This window comes from Sitodiplosis mosellana, unplaced genomic scaffold (genome assembly GCF_009176505.1).
Source record: "Sitodiplosis mosellana isolate CC-2019 unplaced genomic scaffold, AAFC_SMos_1.0 Smas_scaffold_6166, whole genome shotgun sequence".
In the NCBI taxonomy this organism is placed as follows: domain Eukaryota; kingdom Metazoa; phylum Arthropoda; class Insecta; order Diptera; family Cecidomyiidae; genus Sitodiplosis; species Sitodiplosis mosellana.
Genome location: NW_022601407.1, coordinates 5526065 through 5548034, shown reverse-complemented (window position 1 = coordinate 5548034; position 21970 = coordinate 5526065). Strand labels below are relative to the sequence as shown.

The 21970-nt window shown below is 36.1% G+C and overlaps 1 protein-coding gene across 5 annotated transcripts in view; it reads right to left on the bottom strand.

The window, feature by feature from the left end:
- Window positions 1–21663, bottom strand: part of LOC129575267 (paired box protein Pax-5) — a 70055-nt gene extending 48392 nt beyond the window's left edge. For 4 of the 5 annotated variants that reach the window (XM_055458449.1, XM_055458455.1, XM_055458452.1 and 1 more), the window contains exons 1-3: window positions 20230–21663; window positions 5282–5485; window positions 4187–4243 (exon numbers count right to left, since the gene is read on the bottom strand). In XM_055458449.1, coding sequence (XP_055314424.1) covers window positions 4187–4243; window positions 5282–5471 — 247 coding nt within the window. In that variant the 5' untranslated portion in view covers window positions 5472–5485; window positions 20230–21663. The remainder of the gene's footprint in view (window positions 1–4186; window positions 4244–5281; window positions 5486–20229) is intronic. The other variant, XM_055458450.1, reaches the window with a different exon arrangement.
- Between the last annotated feature and the right edge of the window lie 307 nt (window positions 21664–21970).

Here is a 21970-nt window from a genome sequence, read left to right as displayed (position 1 = left end):
TTTTGAATAGATTTTGTGTGGAAAATGGAATTTGCATTTAAAATTGAGTTGAGCATTTGAAAAAGACTGATTCAGTTTGACCAGAAGTTGTACGAAGAATACAATTCACAGAAAAGAAATTTTCTCTTCCCAAAAGCATTAATTTTGGGCAAAACTATAATAATACTTGGATGAATTAAGTAGCAAATAGAAAAAAATGACAAAAACTACTAATATCCCAAGGGTAGATCTGTTTTCACCCCACACGATGACTTTCAAAGATGTAAATTCAGATTGAAAACCCCAACACCTAAAAAATAACTCTGAAAATACGAAATATCTTATGTTCCATATCAGGCGCTGTTTAGAGACAAAGTAAGATGGAGTGAGTGTGTGGTAAAACGTATGGTTCTATTGTGATTGGTTTTCATATAGCCGAAAAATGGTCGCTAGCTGAATGCTTTCTCTGTGCTGTGCTGTGATGTTTTGTATTGTGATGTGTTTTTGGGGTCTTGGCTCTTGGCTCATAGCATACATGTAGATCTATCTCTCTATACGTGTGTATATCTATCGAACTGAAGAAAGTAATATTTTACGGTCTTGTGATTTTATATGCGCCAAATATCTCATACGAAAAATTCAGTTATTTTTGCCTTTCCCCATCTCATTTAAATGCATGAATTATAGCAACCAATTTCGAGCACATTGGCAAGAAAAATGAAAACAGCGCGCGACTACACATTTCGATCAACGGAAAAGAAAGAAGAAAAAAAACCAAACGAGACAGCACAGTGCAGCAGCAGCAACAACAGCAAACAGCAATAGTAGTAATAGCAATAACAGAGAGTAACAAACATGAAAAATTCCCAATTTCACGATGAATATGTTTTCCTTTTTTTGCAATTTCACATTTACATTCACATTCGCATTCGCATTCGCATTCGCATTTTCCAAATCACAATTCGCTGTGAGTGTGTGTGTTTTCGGGCAAAAGATATGAATGATTTAGTTGACTACCTATTTGATGGTGGAGAGTGGTCGGTGACGCTGCCAATCGCACACGGTTACGCACTCTCTGTGTGCTCTAAAAACGAATGTGTTTGTGTCCCCAACCAATAATGAGAGGCGAGCAAGAGCCCAAAACATGGGATTTTCGATGAGCACAGAGTCCAAAAACATCAAGTGAACCTTTGCCGAAGAGAAAATATCATAATTTGCATAATGTTAATTCGGGGAGAAAAAATCCGAACGAGAGAAGGGAAAAAAGTCGTATCGAATCGTAGAATGAGAGAGAAAAGCGGTGATTTGGTTGGTACCTTTGGTGATTCTCAGCTCCTTGGCTGTGGTTGTATGCTCAAGTGACATTAAAAATATCATAAATTATGTGTGCTCACATTTGTTCACCGACAGCAACAACAACAACTACAGCAGCAGAAGCGGCAGCAGCAGTCAATGCTAGGGAAGAACAATGTCAACGAAATGCTCTCACTCTCATCCTCTCGCTCACTCGAACTATGGGCCCGTTTTTTTGTGTTTGTCCCCGTGTTGTGTTTATATTCACAACGAATATTATTTTCGAAATGGGCTTCGACCAGAAAAATAGCAATATGATATGATGATGGTTTTTGCTCTTCACTCCGGCGAATCGAGTAAAGGACTTTCTTTTTTGCTATGTCGCTCTCTTTCTTTTCGTCGAATATTTTACGTGTTGTCTTCATTCTGCTCTCTTTTTTCTTATTAGAATGTTGTCGTGCGCATTTGATGTTCCCAAGTCTCTCGGTTGCCCACATTTTCCGTTCAAGATTCTGCTTTTTTTTGTCATCGTAGTCGTGTAGATTCTTTCCCCCCCAATAACCATTCAGAAAACAGTTTTCCATGCGAAAAAAAAATATGTACGGCAGCAGCAGCCAATACGTTCAAACTGTCTAGTGACTCTATCTCTTGTTGTGTATTTGTAAAATACGCCAAATAAATGTGTAATAACAGCAAGAAGATTGATAGCTCAATTTATTTCTGAATGTAATCATCTCTTTCGTGTCGGTTGGAGTGAACAAGCCAACAACGAGCAAATGAGCAAACGAGTGAGAATATCAGTACTTATAGCAACCAAGAAAGTCGATTGCCTCTTTTTCTTTCGCATGAACTTGACTGAACTGACGCTCAATTTGTAATATGTATGCAACGATTTTTTTTTGTTTTGGTTTTCACCGTGACAATAATGCTGAGATTGTCTCATTTGCCAACAACACCAAACAATGCCATACGGACAAAAACCATAATCTCTCTCTCACACACACACTCGCACGCACTCTATGCGTAATATGCAACTTCTAATGCGACAAATATACTCTTTTATAGATGAATACGCAAAAAATTGCCATTAACTGGATTTACACTCTCATCACCGACACAAATTTAAAGGTCGTTTGCACAGGATTATCAGTGATCAGCACAATGTTAAATTTTATGCAACCGATTTACATTGTGTGTGTGTGTGAAATTCACACTGTGGTGTTTTATTTTGGTATTCATTTGAAACCAATCGATTCGTTACGAATTCATGACAATCACGATGGATTTGGCTGGCATTTTGAATAGCGTTTTCGTGACATTGAAGAACTGATGGGGTTTTTTGATTGAAGGGATCTTTTTTGATGACTTTTTTCCATTTCCTCCCAAAAATTTACCTTTTTTTTTCTTTGATAAATGTTAAAGAAGTTTTAGTTTTTCTAATTAGAAATTCGAATCTTTGCGAATTCGTCATTTATTTTTCATTTAATGCACTTTCAACTGCTTTCATCAGCCAACTTTGGAGCAGTCATGATATTCAAATATTATGAACGATCATTTGATTTATCGAAACCCAAATTTGCTGGTTTCTATACAAAATGTTCCCATAAAAAACGTATAATTTGGCGCTTCTCGTATAGGATTCGCGGTTTTGATCGGTTTCTGTGTGTGTGCCCTTTTTTGTTCTCTCTTTCTATCACCACCAAATTCAATGGCCATAGTCATACATAGTTGTTTGTGTGGAACGTGCTTGAAATGGCGACAAAAGCCCACATAAAGCCACGATTGAGTATATTAAAAAGGTTTTGTTTGTTCGGTGTGCCATTCATTCTCTTGTATGCCTGGCGAATTGAATTTTATTTCTTCATCCGTTTTGTTCTTTTTTAATGACTTAACACACAGCCGGATAGATAGCTGATATGCGGCTATTTTAGTTGTATTCAGCAGAAAGACATTTTTATTACGTATCAGACAGAAACAAAAAAAAACACCGACTAAATTGCTTATACACGGCACTGGTTGATTGAATTCCGTTGTTGTTGTTAAAACTACAAATTACTAACGACTCTGTGTACGAAAAATTGAGTTTCAACTGAATCGATTGAACAAAATGTTTGTCTCGAGTCAAAATTCGCGTCTTTTTCAAACAAAAAATCACTCGTCTCAACTTCTTGTACGCAAAAAAATGATTCGCAACTATCTGTTCTCGTTGGATCATAATTAGCATTGAACCATTCATCCGGGAGCAAAATAGTACGAGTGATTTGCCGAAATTTATGTGCATTTTCTGGGTATTTAGCTATCGAACAATCTGAAAGCAAAAAATGAAAAGTGTTCGGCTCGATTTGTGTGAAAATGGGTCAATTTAGTTGTGCGAAGTAAGTGTGTTTATAGCTCCATAGTTTGGATGGAAACACAGTGGAAAATAAAAACAGATCCAGACATAAAGATTGCTAGTGTAATTTTAGCGATGGTGCGAGAAAAAGTCGTACAATTTGTAGCCGCTCACACATAGAATAATCGTTGACTTTGGGAATGACCTTGAATCGTGAGAACTATGATACATTCGTTCCATTGTTCGGTTTGTATGTGTGTAAAGAAATTTATTCAATTTATTTGACAACTTCCACCTTTTTTATGTCTGCTGGTTAAGCTGTCATTTCAGTGCTGACATTTGTGTGTGTGTGTGTTTGTGTGTTCGTGTGCGCGCTCGCGCTCATTTATTCTCACAGCGCAAGTCGTTTTGTTTTGAATTAAACTTGAAAAATTATCATATTTATTCCTTCTGAAAACCTGCTTTTCTTCCATTGACTCCAATCAGTGTGTTCGTATGCATTCGCAAACTTAATTTTGTTTCGATTTTTGCGATAAATCTTAAAATATACAGAGAAAAAAACGCAAGGAAAAATGTACTCACCATCGCCACCCGCGCTCCCCTGCGAACCATCTTCTGAAAATACATCAAAAACAATGTCTGCCAATAATAAATTAGGTCTAGATTTTTCGCAACTCGTTTTGATACATTCATTCGCTCAATACAAAAACCGAATGAAGCACACTATTTTTTTTCCCTACTCGCATGCGGAATATATTAAATGGGCAAAATATCAAACAGTGTCAGAGAGCGGTGCGGCTTTTTTTGCAAAGAAAAAAAGAAGAGAAGAACCAAAACAAAATGGTTTTAACCGAAAATTATATACACACAACGCTCCTGAACACACATTTGATTTTGAAAGATTGAACAGAATAGTTTTTTTAAGTATGAAAAAAAAAACGCCAGGCAATTTTGGTTAAGATTAAAAGAATGCGCTCTTTTGTACAGTCAACATTTGGAACAGACCTTCAAACTCGGTACTGGTTTTATTTTTCAAATTGGAGTTTTCTCGATATAGGATTCTTTTTTTCCCTAAATATTAAAGTGCATTCGATGGTTTCGATATTCTTTTATTCATTTTAATTTGAATCCTACTTGTCAGACTTTGCATTGATGAATAAGATTCTGATTTGGTGGAATTGATTTTCATTGACCCAAGCTTTGGACCAAAGCCTTTGATAAGTTTGAATTTTAATTTTTCCAATGGGAATCTCTATTTTTTCAATTAAAACGTGTTTAATTCTCGAGTTTGATTGTAAGCTTGAGTTTGATATAAAACTTGTTTGAAAACAACAAGGAAGAAGAATGAAACAAGCTTGAATACCAGTTTACACTAGTCATAGTTGTTTTATTAGAAATTTGGATGTTCAACATTTTTCGTTCTATTTCTTTTTGATGGGGTTTGGCATGTTGATTGAGTCATGCTGTTTTCTTTTTCATTTTGAACCATCTTATTCCATTATAATAGAACTTTTATCTAATTGATAATTATCAATGAAGTTTCCAAGATTCAAATAGTTGAACTGTTCCAAAGTTACGACTTGACTTTCTACGTTTATTTTTCTTCCATGTTCAATTTGAAACGAAATTTGATTGAACGACAAATAATTGGCGTAAATATTGTGGAAACCAACTCACTTTTTTGTTGCTTCTCGTCATGCATGGTGATATGATTTGGGCCTTGTGATTGCTGTTGCTGCTGATGGTGATGCAATAAACCAACTGAATGATGTTGTCCAGATTGTGCGGTTAGTCCATGTGATCCGATAATTCCATGATGATTTATGTGCTGAATGTGCACTGATGGTTGCAATTCCATACTTATCATGACATATAAATCATCTGCAAGCAAAAACCCATACGAGAGAAAGTAAAAAAGAAAATTAGCAAAAAAAAATGGTGTCAAGTCGAAATGTTGAATATTAAAAATGGCAGTGGCTAAAAACTGGGTATCTTCCTCGTTAAAAAAAATCTCTCCAAAACGGAAGCAAATCCTGTAATTGTCTAAAATCACTAGAGATTTGCTTTTTTCAGCTAGAATCTTTTTCCGAAGCAAAAACAGAGAACGTTCAATGAACTCGCGTCGTGTTTTGCAAAATTATCAACCGAAAATTGGTTTGTTATTGAATGCGGTCATCTCAAGCGGAGATCATTCATTATCATTGTGTGTCACTGTGATGTTTCGCAATCCCCCCCCCTCAGTTGAAGTTCAATCGCATTTTCATCGTTCATTGAAAGGTATCTCGTGAATTGTCGCAATTTTCGTCGATCATTAAACTTGAAACAGTCCAAAGACACAGCCCAATTACATAAATGATTTTGGTGTGTGTATGTATGCTCCACGCTTTACCTGAAAATTGACGAATAAAATACGGTATCATTTTTTCATCTTTGGCGAAAACAAAATAAAAACAGTTCAGTTGTTGACAATAAAATACACACACACCAAATCAGATAAACGGGTGCCAGAGAGAGAGAAAGATGAAAAAACTACACCAGATAAATGTACCATCTATTTTCGATTTTATGCACATTATCGTGCGATCATGCGCACACTATATTGTTTTGTGTAACTTTTCAATTGAGATATTTTTTGTTGTTGTTGCTGCTACTCTTGTTCTGCTTTTCTCCTCTCTCGACTGCGCTCTCTCTCTCTCTCCCTCTCTCTCTCTCTCTCTCTCTCTCTCTCTCTCTGTTTGTGTGTGTGTATAAATTCATACAAAACTATTACGTTTGTTTGATTTTCATTCACCAAAGCGAATGAACTCGAGTGCAGTCGAATGGAAAATCTATGACGATTTTTCCGTGTATAACATTCATTGGCGAAGTCGTTTTTTTTTCATATATTCACAATTTTTTTTTCACTTGAATTGAAAAGAATCACCACGACGTTGTTAGCGAAATAATGCACGTTTGAAATGCTTAAATATTTGGTTGTGCTGTTTGCTGCTGCTGCTGCTGCTGCTACTTATGATGTTATTGTTGTTGCCAGTTTTTTTTTCTTCGTTCATTTCCAATAATAATCTATCCCATTTAACTGTTTACTCCAGCCATTCATTGACAATGGCGCGTTTTTAGAAATTGAACGGTTTACATAAATGTGGAGTGATCAGCAACAAGTTGTTTTCATAACTAGCTCATATTTGAAATTCACTAGTAAAAATCTCTCTCTTTCTCTGTCTCCCTCTCTATCGCTCTCGCTCGCTTATGTGCATCTTTTTCAAAACCAGCGCGCCACAGCCATTTGTATCTCTCAACATGAATGCGCAAAAGAAAGAATCGAGATAGCAGTGTGGGCTTTGTATGGCAAAATTAGAAATGGTAGTCTTTTTTTTGTATCCGTGTGCACGGTCAATCGTAATTGTTGAAAACTCTTGTTAAACAAACAAAAGATGTCAACATTAGGTCGCGATTTTCGTGTGGTTTTCATCGGCCACAGCAACCGATTGTCTTGAATTGAAGTACATCGATCTTTCGAGAGAGAAAAAAAAAACTGAAAATCTTTTTGAAGGAAACCCATCGATCGATGTTAACTCGACTCAATTTGATGAGAGAGATGGGAAAGATGGTTTTATGTGTGACGATCTTATGAATATTTCACTTCGAAAGATAAGCTCTTTGTTTGTTTTCAATTTTTGAATCATTTATCTACAATTTTGCACCATTTTTTCTTTTGTCAATGGACTCTTGATTATCACTTCATTACTTCTTTCACTATTGAAATGAATTTCGAACACTTGAAAACACAAATATTTCGTTGGCTTCAATTGAAATCCCAATAATTTATAGAATACCTTTTACAGACAAATGGGTGTAGTCTTCTGTAGAAAAGGTGAAAGTAGGATCAAAAGAATTTTTAGAAAATATGAACAATTTTCAATAAAAAATAAAAAAAATGAGAATTGAAATGAAATAAATGTTGGAAAGAAAAAATATTGCCGATGCTACTGAAACTGGTTGAATTTCGATTAAGAAAATTAACAATAAAACCTGAATTGTTCTTTTCTTTGGTTCAGATCCAGGTAGCGCCATCAATTTGGTAATAATAAAAAACAAGCAACAACCCGCTACACTTGCGATCTAATTCTTTATGTGCATCAGTTGCCCTTATGTCTTCTTGTACATACGTTCGCTCATTCATTAGTTCGTGTTTTTTTTTCTCGTTTCTATCCCATTTTCACCGAGTACCGATTCAATTTATCGTCGTATCAGACGAAGACGAAAGCGAATAAGGGTCGAAGAATTAAATGCCACATGGCTTCTAAATGAACGTCGTCGCGCATGTCTTGTGCTCTGTACTACACTCTATCTCGCAACAACATTCTTTCGGTGCATGTTTTATTCTCATTCATTTGCAGTTTTGGCGGCATTCTCAACGTAACGGTTGTCACCACGCAACAGACATTTAAAAAAAATACAACAACAGAAACGAAGCAAGAAACCGACACAGGCGAAGTATGTGTGGAAAAACGACACATGCGAACCGACCGACTGCTTAACATTTATTATCGTAAAATTGATCCACACGATTATGGTGCAGCACTTGAGCCTGATCAATGTAGGTTATTTCCGAATGCAATAACAAACAAATTAGTGTCACAACGCACCGAAACACACACACACACACACGAGCGCGTGTTATTTTAATACACCAAAATACTCAACTTAAAAACATATGAACAAAAGTGTTTTTGGCTGTGGAAATGAACTCGTGAAATTAATCGGCAGATTTTATGGTTTGATAGAAGATACACAAATTTAGGGGCTAAAGGATGATTGGATCCTTTGGTTAGAAGAGATGAAGAGCCTCTTATGCTGAAAATGACCTTTTTTTCAGAAAATTAACAAAATAACCAAAGAATTCTTCAAAATTGAAGAAAAAGATGGAACAACTGATTGATGACGATAAAAATTATGTTTGACTGCAAACGGGTCGACCAAACTACGCAAAACCTGCCACAGGACGATATAATGCGAAAATGATTTGCCAAATCTGTGATATCCTTGGTTGTTCTTTCCAACGGAATTCGGTTGAAAAGTCTGTTGATAGAATGTGTAGTATGTGTCAAGTTGTGAGCCGCGATGCCATTTGTATGCTTAAAAGTGAATTTCATTACTTGCGCCATATGGTGAATTCGTTAAAGAACTTGTTTCGTTGTTGGCTGGTTTTTCGGTGTTTCCCTCGTTTTCGAAGCGGTTAAGGACAGTGCTACGCGCTCGGGAAAACAAAACAACGAATTTCGGGATAGAGAGGCAAAGGGAGATAGAAAAACACAGAAGCTAACGATTTCTATCATTATTGTTATGAGCGAACACATAATGTGAATCTATCATCTACACATCATATGGAAACGAAGCACTGAAATTTCATTGTCAAGGAGGAAGTAACGAACGAGCGAGAGAGAGGGAGAGAGAAAGAAGAAGAAAATAGGCACGTGTTTTCATTCTTATCCAAAAGCAATATCTAAGTTATTGTTTTTTTCCTCTCTTTTTTCTTTGTGTCTCATCTTCTTCGTTTTTCCAACAGAAAACATGAACTTTGCATGCCATGCACCACCTTCGATGGGTCAAATAAATAATTGCTTTTCAAAAATGATTCGCATGTCATTTGAACACACACACCAACCGCATAATGAGTACAAGAAATAACGATAACATTTTTTTCTGGTAATTGAAATGGATCCATCGGTGGTTCCGTCTGCGCATGGTGCACTTTGGATTATCACCGGATTCTGGTTTTATTTTTTTCAGTCGGTTTTTCCGTAATTCGCGTTCTCCCAATTTAAATGTTGCTTGAGTGGTGGTTGGTTTTACCTTTATCTTCATGGTATTCAACATCTGGATTGTCATCATTTTGTTGATTCTGCCTTTGCCACCGACTGATTCAATGGCACCGACAATGAACAAAAACCAACACACATTCAAGAAAAACAAATCGAATGAAGCAAACGATTCCAACGTTTATTTTCTGTTCTACCCTGGAGAAGTGAGACGAAAATTGCGTTTGACGATGATTCCACGCCAAAATGTGATTGAACCGAAACTCAAGTCAAAACACAGAAAGCATCAAATTCAAGTGGCAAAATAGCGTGAACGACAGTCCAAAATGCGACAGACCGAAACACATCACTCGAATTCACTCTGTTAATCGGTCACTGTGTTATGAATAAGTTACCACATCATTGCATGGCTGGCTTTTTTTCATTAATTCCAGCCGCTTCTTGCCAAGTGGTGATAAATATGAAGAAACCAAGTTCCGTGAATAAAATCTTTTCTTCCTATAAAATGGCTTTGACTTTTGAAAAAAAACCACGAAATTTCAATTGAAAAACTTTTGCGACTAAAGTTTATCATGAAATGATGCAAATAAATGAAAGAGTACGAAAAAAAAGATCAGAATCCACCATTGAACAAATAACATTTTCGCCAAAAGATCGAATGTTATGCTCAAAATTTCAATCATATCACGCGTGTTAATATGAGCTGAACACATTTCACATGTGTGTGTGTAAACTTTTACGATGAATGATTCAACCAGACTCGGCTACCGTTCGATTTTCTCACACTTGAGTAAAGATGATTTTCCGCTTGAAATTCCGAAAATGTCTTCATTGAATGAATGCTTGTTTTTTTTATCGTTAAGGGCATCGATCAAAAGTAAACAATCGAAATCATCGCTAGTGCAAAAGGAAAGAGTGGGACGTTTCCTTTGGATTGAAAAATTGTTGTTGTGAGTGTTTTTTTTTTCAGCTTATTCAACAAGAATTTCGATGTTGTTACTAAGCTTGTTCGATACGAACAGAGCACAGACACATAAAAGAAATATTATTTATATTCGGTTGATGTGTCAATTATGACCATAGTCATTTATATGATAAATTATATGAAATTGGCTATAAAAGTGAACAAAGCGACTTTTTAAAGGTCAGATGTTAAAAGCGGTTAGAAATGAAAAATTGATATCATTCACTGGCAATTTGGAAAGCAGCTTGACCGAAGTTTCAATTCAATCAAATGATCATAGTGAGAAAAAAAAAATTAATTACACGATCAAAAAAGTTGGCTACTAGAGTAGACGGTAGTAAATTTATGACGGAATGATTGAAACAATTTAATCATCTTGAAACAAAATTGGTAATTGTTCTATATTGGTGCATCTGTGTTTCAGCCTTCGTTTTGTATTTGAGTCACTTGAAATGAGAAAAAATTGTTTATGTTTATTCTGAGTTGCAATAAAAAGACTCATCTCGTCTCAGTACAGATAAAATGCGAAGAGAAGATGAAATGCTTCTCTCAATCGATATGAAATATCCCTGAGAGAGTTTATAAGCTCAGATCTAGATATCTGATATGCAAAAAAGAGCGTAATCAGAACTCGGACATTGCGCGGCAATTCAAAGCGAATGACTTCCTTTCGTCTCATTAGGCGGTTGAAAATGACGTTGGCATTCACAATTAAGAGAATCGTGCACATTGAACCGCAGTGCGTTTTTTTCTGCACAAAATTTTCTCACATCGAAACCATAAAGTTGATTTGCATCGAAAACGAATAAAACATAAATAAAAATAAAACAAACAATTTGGTTTTTTATGCGTTCAATTGTTTGAAGTGGGTAAGTCACACGGGGGCTTGAAGTGACCAAAACTTATGCGCATTGCTCTTGATCGAATCGGTGTTTTATTTAAATAAACTTCCCGTGGAATATCGTAATTCTTTCGGAAAATAATGGAACGCGTTTACACTTGAACGCATAATTTCCGCTGACAGAGTGTGCGATACCCCACATTGCCGAATTCACAACAACAACAACAACAACAACAACAACAACAACAGCACCAGCAAAAAGAACACCTCGGTTAAGTATAGTTAAACAAATCGATGTCTATACGCTATTTTTCCGCTTAATATCATTATCTGTGACTTTTTATCAACCATGCACTACACTCTCATGGCTGCAACACTGAATATATATATGCATATATCTATCTATCAATGGGCTAACGTTGTGAGATTGGAACAATACCGACACCAAAATTCTCACATAAATTTATCCTTTTTAGTCGTCGTCGACGTCGTCGTTTTCGTCGTCATCCCCCCGTGTGCATAAAGAAGTTAATAATTTTCTCTCTCTTTCCAAACTGAACACACCGTGTTCCTTCCGAGTCTAAAGCCACGTCTTCCGTTATACATTTATAAATAAATGAATAAATTTTCTTGTTATTTTCTCGGCACTCGGTGTGTTGTTCACAAACAACAGACTGTGCTCTCCTGTAACGGTTTCACCGCAGCAAGAGAGGAAAAAAAGCTCATTAAAAACTATTATTCCATTGGTTGGCACTGTATCTTGTTTCCTACATTCAGTGCACCGTCGTCGTACCCACACTCTCATCACAAAACGAAAAATTCCCGCGCATTCAATCTATACACACTAATTTATTCACTTGTCTAACCGTTTTTCCGATGCGTTCGTTGTGCGCGCCGCTACTCTATGCTCGCATGTGAGTGTGAGAGAGCCGTGTGTGTCGGTCAGACAACGAGAGTGGCGTATATCTTGCTGCGCTTGTGTGCAAGCATATCCTTTTTATATTGCATGTCAATTAATTACAATGCTATGCAAGTTAACATTTACATTGGCGTTTTTCTTCCATCGTCATCGTCTCGCGCTCACTTTTTTCTATTCGGAAATTCCATCAATTCAACTAACAGGTGTGTGTATGTAAATTTGTCAAATTTGGCCGACAAACGTACATAATTCAATATGTGAGTAAGTTTTTTTTATTTTTCGTTCTTTCTTCTTCTTCTTCTTCTTCTTCTTCATCAGTGTCCTGGCTGCGTCACACACATCGTATATGTAATTTACATGCTTTTTGCATATTTATAACACATTAGGGATTGTTATGTTTTTAAATATCTTATAATATGTAGGTAATGAAATTTAAATATTAAAACGCGTATCAAACGTATGAAACTTTGAATAATGTGACGATAATGATTAAATGCGAATGGAAAAAAAGTCAAGTCAACTTCATTTGGGTGAATTGATAATTACAAATTTGAAATGGAAATGACAGAAAATGATCCGAATGATCAAACGAACGAAATTTCATGGGTTTTTGCCAAACCAATGATTCTCACACCAATGCATTGGACTTAATTTGACTATTTTTTTTCTGATTACGTTGAGCTCAATTTGACTTTTGATTGATGGCCAAATTCCTTTTTTTCTATTTTTATATATTCAGCGTTGAGTGCTTTGTCGAAGATAACCAAAATTGTCATAGATAACCATTCGGTTGAGTCAGTTTTCATTTGTGAGAGTACAAGGAAATCCAATTTTCACATTTGAAGTTTCATCATTTGTTGCCGTAAATTTGAATATTTTTCGACTTGCGTTTGGTTTTCTGTAATTTGTATTTAAACGAGATCTTATTTCGGAGTCTACTTTACTCCATCACGCTCTTTTTCGTTACCATTTTTTATGCTCAATATTTTTGTTCTCATAATGCATTTTTCGTAAGATTAAAATGTGTTTTTGCTCTTTCACAAGCTTAGTTCGTTAGGAAACGTATTTTGGGTTCGATTTGATGTATTTTTGTGTATTTATCCCCAAATTTGACCATTATTGTTCATTTCTCGATGTTTTTCAAACCAACTTTGTTATTATCACTAAATAATAAAAACGTACTGAAATTCTTACAACTTAACTCATCTGCAGAAGTTAAAAATTTGTTCTGAATTTCGTTTGAAATTTTAATTGTTCTCTCTTTATATTTGAATATTGAACTGAACGGTTGGGTTCAATAGCAAAATCGATTTTTCATGCAATTGTTTCGATTTATTTCGTTCGCCTCAATTGTCTTTTTCAATCATTTTCTACGTCTTTTCTTTCATTTTTCTCTATTTGGTCTTTCGTTTCTGTTTTGATATCATTTGTTTCAGTTCAAATATTCAAATGGTTCCATAACACAGCAACAGCAACGAAACAAAAAGAATCAAATAATATTCATATATAATCCGCAACTAAATCATATTTTTCGAGATCGAGTTGAAAGTCGGTTCGACGTTTTTTCCTCCTCTTTGGCATGAAAAAGCGAGTGCAAAAAAAAATCACGATTGAATCACAAGTGATGTGGTACACACGCGCGGCAGACCGAATACAAGAAGCGACAATTTGAATCGACATCTCTCGCCTTCGTTATGTGTCGAGTGACCGTGCTTCTGTAGACTCGGGCAAAGAGTGGTATGTTCGTCTTTGGGCCATGCAACAGCAAAAGCGTGCATTTTCTAACATAGAAAGTTCGACAGCAACAGCACACACACACACACACACACGCCACAACAATTGGATCGAAAATGTCGATATTATAATCAATGTCTGATTTAAGAGCTCAGAATAACTGCATACTGCTTGGCCAATTTTAATTGTGCTATTGGGAGAGTGTGCCTTAAAACAGTCCTTGATTATAATATTAAAATGTATTCGATATTTTGTTAAATATCTAAAAATTTTCGTTGCCCGGCACAAAGGCACAATTGCCATGGCTTTTTGTTGTTTATTGCATTAAGTTTGCAACGTATTTTTTTCGCCTTGTGCTTCTACTTCTTCTTCTTCATTGGATTATTTCAACGTGGCTATTTATTTAGAAAATAGCTTTGGATTGCTATTATTATTGCACCAGTTGATGCTCTTGTGTTGCATTTTTATCGCACGAGCTAAGCCAAGCACAGACACATTTCATCTTTTCTCGCGCACTTGTGCTCTTTTTCTTGTCGCTTTGCATATTGTTTTGTCTCGTATGGACCAATTGTTGTGTTGTTGTTGTTGTTGCTGTTGATGTTTTTTCCTTGCCTTGCTTCTTCGCCCGGTTTCAAAAACTACCGCCAGGCGAAATTTATACGACAGCATATTAAAAGAGATTTCAAGTGCACGTTTAACGATTTGAAGTAGCGCTCGCGCCTCACGCGCTCATGATACATAAATAGGTTGGATGAGTGGGTTCAGCAGTGAGCCCGAAGAACATGTGCATAGAATCGGGCGCTGCTGTTACACCATTTTCATCGCTTTGTCTATCTCGTCTAGCTCGCGCTCAAGCTGAATTATGAAGCACGGCCGAGGAAGATGTAAGAATTGGCTCGTTTTCATGTTATCAATTGATTTACATATTAATGCTATTATTATTATTGTAACGAGAGTGCATGCTCGAAATTAGGTTTATTCATTGCAATCGCAACAACTTCTCTTCGCATATGGATTGTACTTGCATTTCTCTCTCTCTCTCTCTCTCTCTCTCTCTCTCTTTCCTTCTCATTTTCTCTCCATCTTTCGGTTGCCTTCTCCTTCTCATGCTCTGGCAACAGAAAAACCGTTTCTGCTGACCATGCATCAGTTCTGGTGATAGCATTAACTTTTGACTTTCGCGAACCGCTCAAGCCAACATACACATTTCTTTTTTCCACTCTTTATTTTGGTTGTAAATTTATGTTTGGCTTTGATATTAATATGCACATGTTTTCCGCATTCGTGCCATTATTTTAGACAATTCGAATATATATATATATTTTTTGGTCTGTGTGTTTATATGTACACAAATAATTTCTTTTTTTTTCGATTGAAAATCAAATCGATTTCGGTGATTCGAGCCGAGTGCTTTGTGGTTTTTATCGAAGAAGAAGAAGAAGAAATGAAGTCGCGATGAAAGAAATGGTTTTTGGTTTTTGGTTCGATTCTTTATTCAACTTTGTTTATCAATTTCGGCTGATGCAGCCAGAGAGCGACTGAGCGCACGCGCGCAATTGTGCCACTTGGTTGAGAGAGGTGCGTACTCAACGTAATGAGTCATTGATCTCTTGCCCATACACGAATTAATTCAATGAAATAAACACCTGTTTATTACAGTTTTTTTCTCTCTGTCTCTCTCTTCTCATCGTCTCTGTTCAATCATATCCGATTATAGAGTTTTTGCGGCGGCGCGCACCTCGAAGGGATCAACATGATCATAATCACTACGAGAAAATAACAGTTGGCGGCCAAACGATTTTTGCCGCCCAAAACGCTCGTTTACACTTTTCAACAACATGTCTCAGACATTGGGCCGATTAACGATTTTCTGCGCTTCTGGGTCTTGTTCATTGCGATAAATTTTTCTCTTCTTTGTGTTAGAAAAAAAAAGACGAACGAGGTGACACGAATCCGTGCCTGATGGCCACCAGTGAAATGAAGTAGTCACAAGTTAGAATAAGAATTGAACGATTTGACCAAATTTGTCTCGCAAACCCTCATATACACTTAGTTCTTTTCCCCGGTTTTTCTTTTTTCAAAGTCCACGAAATGATAATGCCACACAACAATATCTCTTGTTCAATAACAATTATATGCTACAATTTTTTTTTTCGTTCGTCTCTGTTCGTTCCTTCTGTTTTTTCTTGTTCTTGCGAAATGCGAACAAGTTCTAATCATCGTTATTAGGGAATTGTTTGAAATGCAATCGACATCTCTCATCGGAAACATTAAGATTTCAATCAGTCCGTCGTTTTGTGCTGCTTTTGCTTTGTTCCAAACGTTCATATTCGATCAAAGCGAATCGTAATTTAACATTTTACGACATAATGTCTCATTATTCGAGAACAACATCAGCGTCTTGATCGTTTTCTTGATGAAATTCATTACATTGAAAATACACACAAACGGCCGAATGTTGTAAACACGAGAATAGAGAGAGAGAGAGAGAGAGAGAGAGAGAGAGAGAGAGAGAGAGAGAAATGTCGTTGCTGAAAATGTAATACGCGAATAGAATACGTTTTCTCGAAAATATACGATATTGTCGATATTTGGCGAGAGAGAGCGAAAGAGCGAAAGAGCGAGACAGAGAGAGAGAGAGATATACAACAATCGATCGTCATAACGAGAATTTTAAGGTATGAACTGTAGGTATGAATTTTTGTGTTGTGCAGTGCAAAGACAATGTTTGGCTAGGCGAAGCTCATGTTTTCTCGTTGTTTTATTCGTAGAAGCTCAATTTTTCGGGAAGAATATCATTTTTGCCATAGCAACAATATTGACAACAGCAAAATATGTTTCGAATGAAAATAAAAATTGAGCAAATTCGAAAAGATTTATGATATGACACAATATTTGTTTGTAAAATGAATTAATGACTAACAGTCACCCAGTTGTATGTAACTGTATGTAGTGATACACAACTAAAACTGGCTAAGTTGATTGAAATCATGCGTTTTGTATGGAGACAATCACGTTTAGTTATTCTTTCAGTCAGTCGACTAATTTGGGACATTTTGACTAAGAGTGATTTGTGATTAAAGTTAACTGCAGTTGCTTATTTTGTTCGAGAAAATCACTTTTAGTCAGTCAAAATGTCCCAAATTAATCGACTGAATAGTCAGTCAAAAATTTTCCACACGGGAGCTGCTAACGGTCCAAATTATGGCCAAGTTTTTTTTTTATATCGGACACATTTTTAGCGCCGGTCGAAATTCTACAGCGATTTATCTCTCTTGTTGTGTTTTTTTTCTTCTCAATTTTCCGTTTCCCCTTTTCAAAATGGCATCAAACGGAATTGAAAACAAATTCCGACATTGATACAAGTCATTCTGTACATCATATCAAACTACAACAATTTTATACGAGCATTGGTAGTGTGGTAATGTATAAAAGCATTCCTTCGTTGCAACAACATTAAAAAGAAACACAAAGGCGATCGTTGCAGAAATAAATATAAAATATCTGAAATTGGGATAGAATTACGCACACCCACATCAATAGCACTTGATATTCAGCATTTGAAGCGGTTATTACACAAAGCGAATGTGTGTTTTTGTGTTGTTTGGTGATTGAAACCAAAGGTCGACTGAAATCAAAGAAAATTCAATATGAAACATGTTTTATTCTCTCTTTCCATGTTTGCACGCTAACTAGCTAACGCGCGTTCTACGTTTGGTTCTCAAAAACCATTTACCTGAATTCAAGGTGAAACAATTGTTGTACAACGCAAATCCACAACAACAAAAAACACAAGAGCGACGCAATGCGCGCGCACTGATTTACATAAAATTCAGTTTGAAAAATAAATAAATCGCATTTTTCGGGTGTTTTATTTTTGCGTTGATAAATTCGGGCATTTTAAAATTCCATCCGTGTATTGGTATCAGGCCCAAATTTGAGCAAGTGTTTTTCCATTTAGCGGCGCGTCGAAAAAAAATGAATTACTAAAAAAAAAGCGTCATCGGCAACAACTTGTTGGTCTTCGAACGAAACGAAACGAACAAAAAAAATGGGATTGCGGCTTGTGTTGTGGTTGCGATATGCAAAATGTGATATCGTCCATTGGATTCCCATAAAGTGACAAAAATATTTCAAGGTTTTCGAAATATCACAATATTGTCGATGTGTGTGTGCGTGTGAGTTGTGCTTGTGAGAACAAAATTTGCATCGTCGCACCGTACAACCATTTGAAGAGCAGCGTTTCTCTCTTTTTCGCTGTTACACACCAAAATCGCTTCTCCGTCTGAAGGTCTTTTCCGTGTGAATTTTTGACCATTAATCTTTTTGTTATTGCTTTTCATTTTCGCTCAATTTCTGGCCGCGACTCATCTTGTCTCTTCGCGTATATTTTGTTGGCTGTGTGTATGTGTTGCCGTCGTCGTCATTTTAAATGTCTTCCGTTACATTTTTGTTTTCGGTGAAGAATTCATTTTAGAATATATATATATAGTATATATATATATATTCAGTTCTCTCCATTGTATGATATGCGTATCTCGTTTTCACTACCATCATCGTTCTAGCAAATTAACATTGTTTTCGGTTTTCAGCGTCATTGCCGCCGCCGCCGCCGTCGACCAACATTTGATTCGTTCATTTTCGAATTTTAAAATTCGTTTGTTTTCAATTTCATCGTGAAATCGAATCTTCATAACCGAAACAAATGTGTAGTTTTGTTTCCCATTCCACAATGAGAGAATGGACGGGCGACGCATGGAACTTGCCAATTTTCTGATGTGAGATCATCCGCCGGTGTCGGCATGCATAACAACAAAATAACACTCACACACAAAATTCGAAACACGTCTGCGTGAACGATTGCGTGCGACACTTTAGACAAGATAAAAACATTATTATGTCCACGGCAGTATTTTTAACACATTCGCAATAGACGGAGAGAGAATTTTCGTTCGACAATTTGCCACGATCGTTTATAAACCAATTGAACATCTTCTTAAACAAAACTCAACACGGAATCGGTTTCAAAATGGCCAACAACTGATGAGCTCACTTTATTTTTGCCAATTTTCTTTGGCTTGTTTTTGCGTTTCGGAGATTTTCGAATAAATTATTCAGTCACTACAGTCTGTATATCAACCATCTAGGCTTGGGAATTTAGGCACTACATTTTTGAATCGAATAAAACCGGAACTGCGTTGAAAACCACCTTAATCTTTGCATTTTAACCACGACAGAAAAACTATTGTATCAATCACAAAAATTAACAGAACAATTTTAAACTGGTTGATCTCAATTTGAAAGAGTAGTCTCTTGAACTCAAAGTCTCAAGCTCTCAAGGATAATCAAATCATATTTGCCACCATTACTCCGTTTATAATCTTGCGTTCGTGGGATCACCTAGTCTGTGAATAATGCATTGTGTTTTGAATATCCCATGGAATATCAGGAGTGCAAATGTGGATAAAATTTTCATAAAAAAATCAAATCTCAACGTTAATGAATAATTGAACGCTCCGAAAATTGCTATTGAAACTGTGTTCAATGTGTGTTGAATACAAGTTAAACAGAAAGTTGAATGTTGAGTGAAGGCTGAGTTTTGTGTCACTTGAGAAATTGAATGTGCCTCTCGATTATTGAAAATTTCAATAAGTTTGAAAATAACTACTCAAATTGCTCCTGATTTTAGAAGAAACGCCTTCCTGATTAGTGTAGAAAATGAGGCGAAATTTAGGTTAGCACGCACGAATAACCGATTCATTTAATTATCATTTGAACAGGTCTTTCGCTGCATTCATTAAAATCGTTCATTTCATTTAAAATCCCATTGATCAAAATGAAAACTCCGGCATCAATAATCATTTAAGCACTTGGTCGATATTAATGAGTTGTATTTAAGTCCATTGCATTAAATTACCTGAAAATTAAATGCTAAATGCGTTTGAATTGCGTGAATAAAGTGTGTCCCCTGTCTTGTAAGCGCGTGATTTTGATCGACAAAAAGCGGTGTTGAAAAATAATTGTCCCTTTTCACTAAAACTAATCATAATTGTTCCTATTTTTCGCTTGTTAAAAATCGCCCTTTCCTTGCACCCTTGCACCCAAACCACACACACACACCGAACATTTCCGTCAAATGGTCGGACGAACGGTTATTATAGCTTTTTTCTATTGAAATAAAAAGTGTGGCAGTTAAAATCGCATTTTCAGCGAAATATAAGGTGCACATGCGTTAACACGCACGCATTGTTCGTTGAAGGAAATGTGACGTGAAAATGCGCTTAGTCGTTGCCAGAAATTTGTTAAAAACTGAAATGAAAAACAAAATATATCTAAGTTGATTCTTACCAATTGAACGATTCGCTGTACCAAAAACTGAAATCAAGTGCTGGACTTATTCAAATGGATTAAACTGTTTGTTTTTTTTTGTCTCAACAAAAAATTATTAACACACGATGGCAAAGCAATGACGTAGGATTTGGTTTTTTACAAGGATTCGAATCAGGTTTGTTATTCCAAATTCAAACACACATCAAATAATCTTCCTTTTCTTCTCTTTGAAATATTTCCTTTTTTGTTTATTGTTGTCCACCGAAAAAAAAAACAATTCCACTAAACTGCTATTTTTATCGCACACATGACATGAGTAACAAATTAGATAAACTTTCTGTCTTTGGTTGAAACAAAAATACAAAAAAAAAATTGGATTGTTGTTGCTGCTGCAATATATGTGACCCGCAAATGTACTTGACTTCGTCGTATCGAGAATACAATTAGTTCGTTGATGCGTGTAGAGAGTGAGACAGAGAGAGAGATTGTTTCACTTGTTGAGTATGGAAATGCGCGGTGATCAGTCGAATCCTCTATATGATGAGTCCACCAAGGGTTTGCTATATTCCGGCACACACAATCACAACGTTTTTTGCCACTTTTTCATTCGCGCAAACGCACGGCACATTTGATTTGAAACGGCGTGTTTGCGTACGGTGTAAGTTGGAGTTGATTTTGGTGTTTTGATTTTTGTCTTGCTGAAGAATTGGCTATTTGATTTAAGCTTAGCTGTTGATTGTAATTTTTTGCTTTTTGGTGATTTTTAAATATTTTTTGCTTTATGCCTTTTATGTCCACTGTTCACATTAACTTAGTTGAACATAAAACACTGAATTTATTGCATCTAAATCTGATAATTTGTTGTGATGTGTTGAAGTATTTTCGATTTCGATGTAAGCGAACGATAGCAAAGAAAAATCTCATCAAAATGGTTCTCAATCGATGTTTTCGAGCATAAAATCAGTCACTCAAAAGTCACTTGTTTTGTAATGATTACAACAATTTTTCACCGTTTTTTCTTCCTTTTTTCCAAACACAAACACCTTTTCCGATCAATTCATTGGGATTGTGTTCAATTCGCATAGCAAAACGTTTGTACTTTATCAGGTTTTTTAAAAAAAAGTGTCTGCTGCTTTGAGATTTCCACAACGAAATTTTTTTGTTGCACACAAACAATAAAACAACGAAAGCTTCCGAAATTTGCCGAACCGAATATTTTTTCCTGCAACTATTGCCGTGATTTGGTTTTATTTCGATGAAAAAAAAACTCAACAGAAAAAAAAGCGTCAACGATTTGAAATATTTTTGTTGGTTGTCGCTACGAAATGTGGCTCGCTTCCAGTGGATGATGCATAGAATGGTTGAAAGGTAATAATAATACGCTTGTCCTTAGTTGTTGGTGTTGTAACTGAATTTGACTACGATTGTAACGATCCGCTGAATGCGCGATCCGATGACAATGAGATCTCGAATAACACTGACATAAAACTTGAATGCTTTTCAGGCACGATGAACACGAGGCGAACCGAATATACACACAATATGCTTTGCAACAGAGAAAAAAAACAACAACCAACGACCAGACCAATACAACAGAAATACATAAAAAAGGTAGCAACAACAGCAACAACGACTGACGACGACGACGAATGGCTCTAAGCACCAAGCTAGAGAGAGAGCCTCTAAGCCAGTAAGAAAACCCGTGTACGGACGAACAGCGAGAGAAATAATAAAAAAAGATCAGCACACAGAAAATACT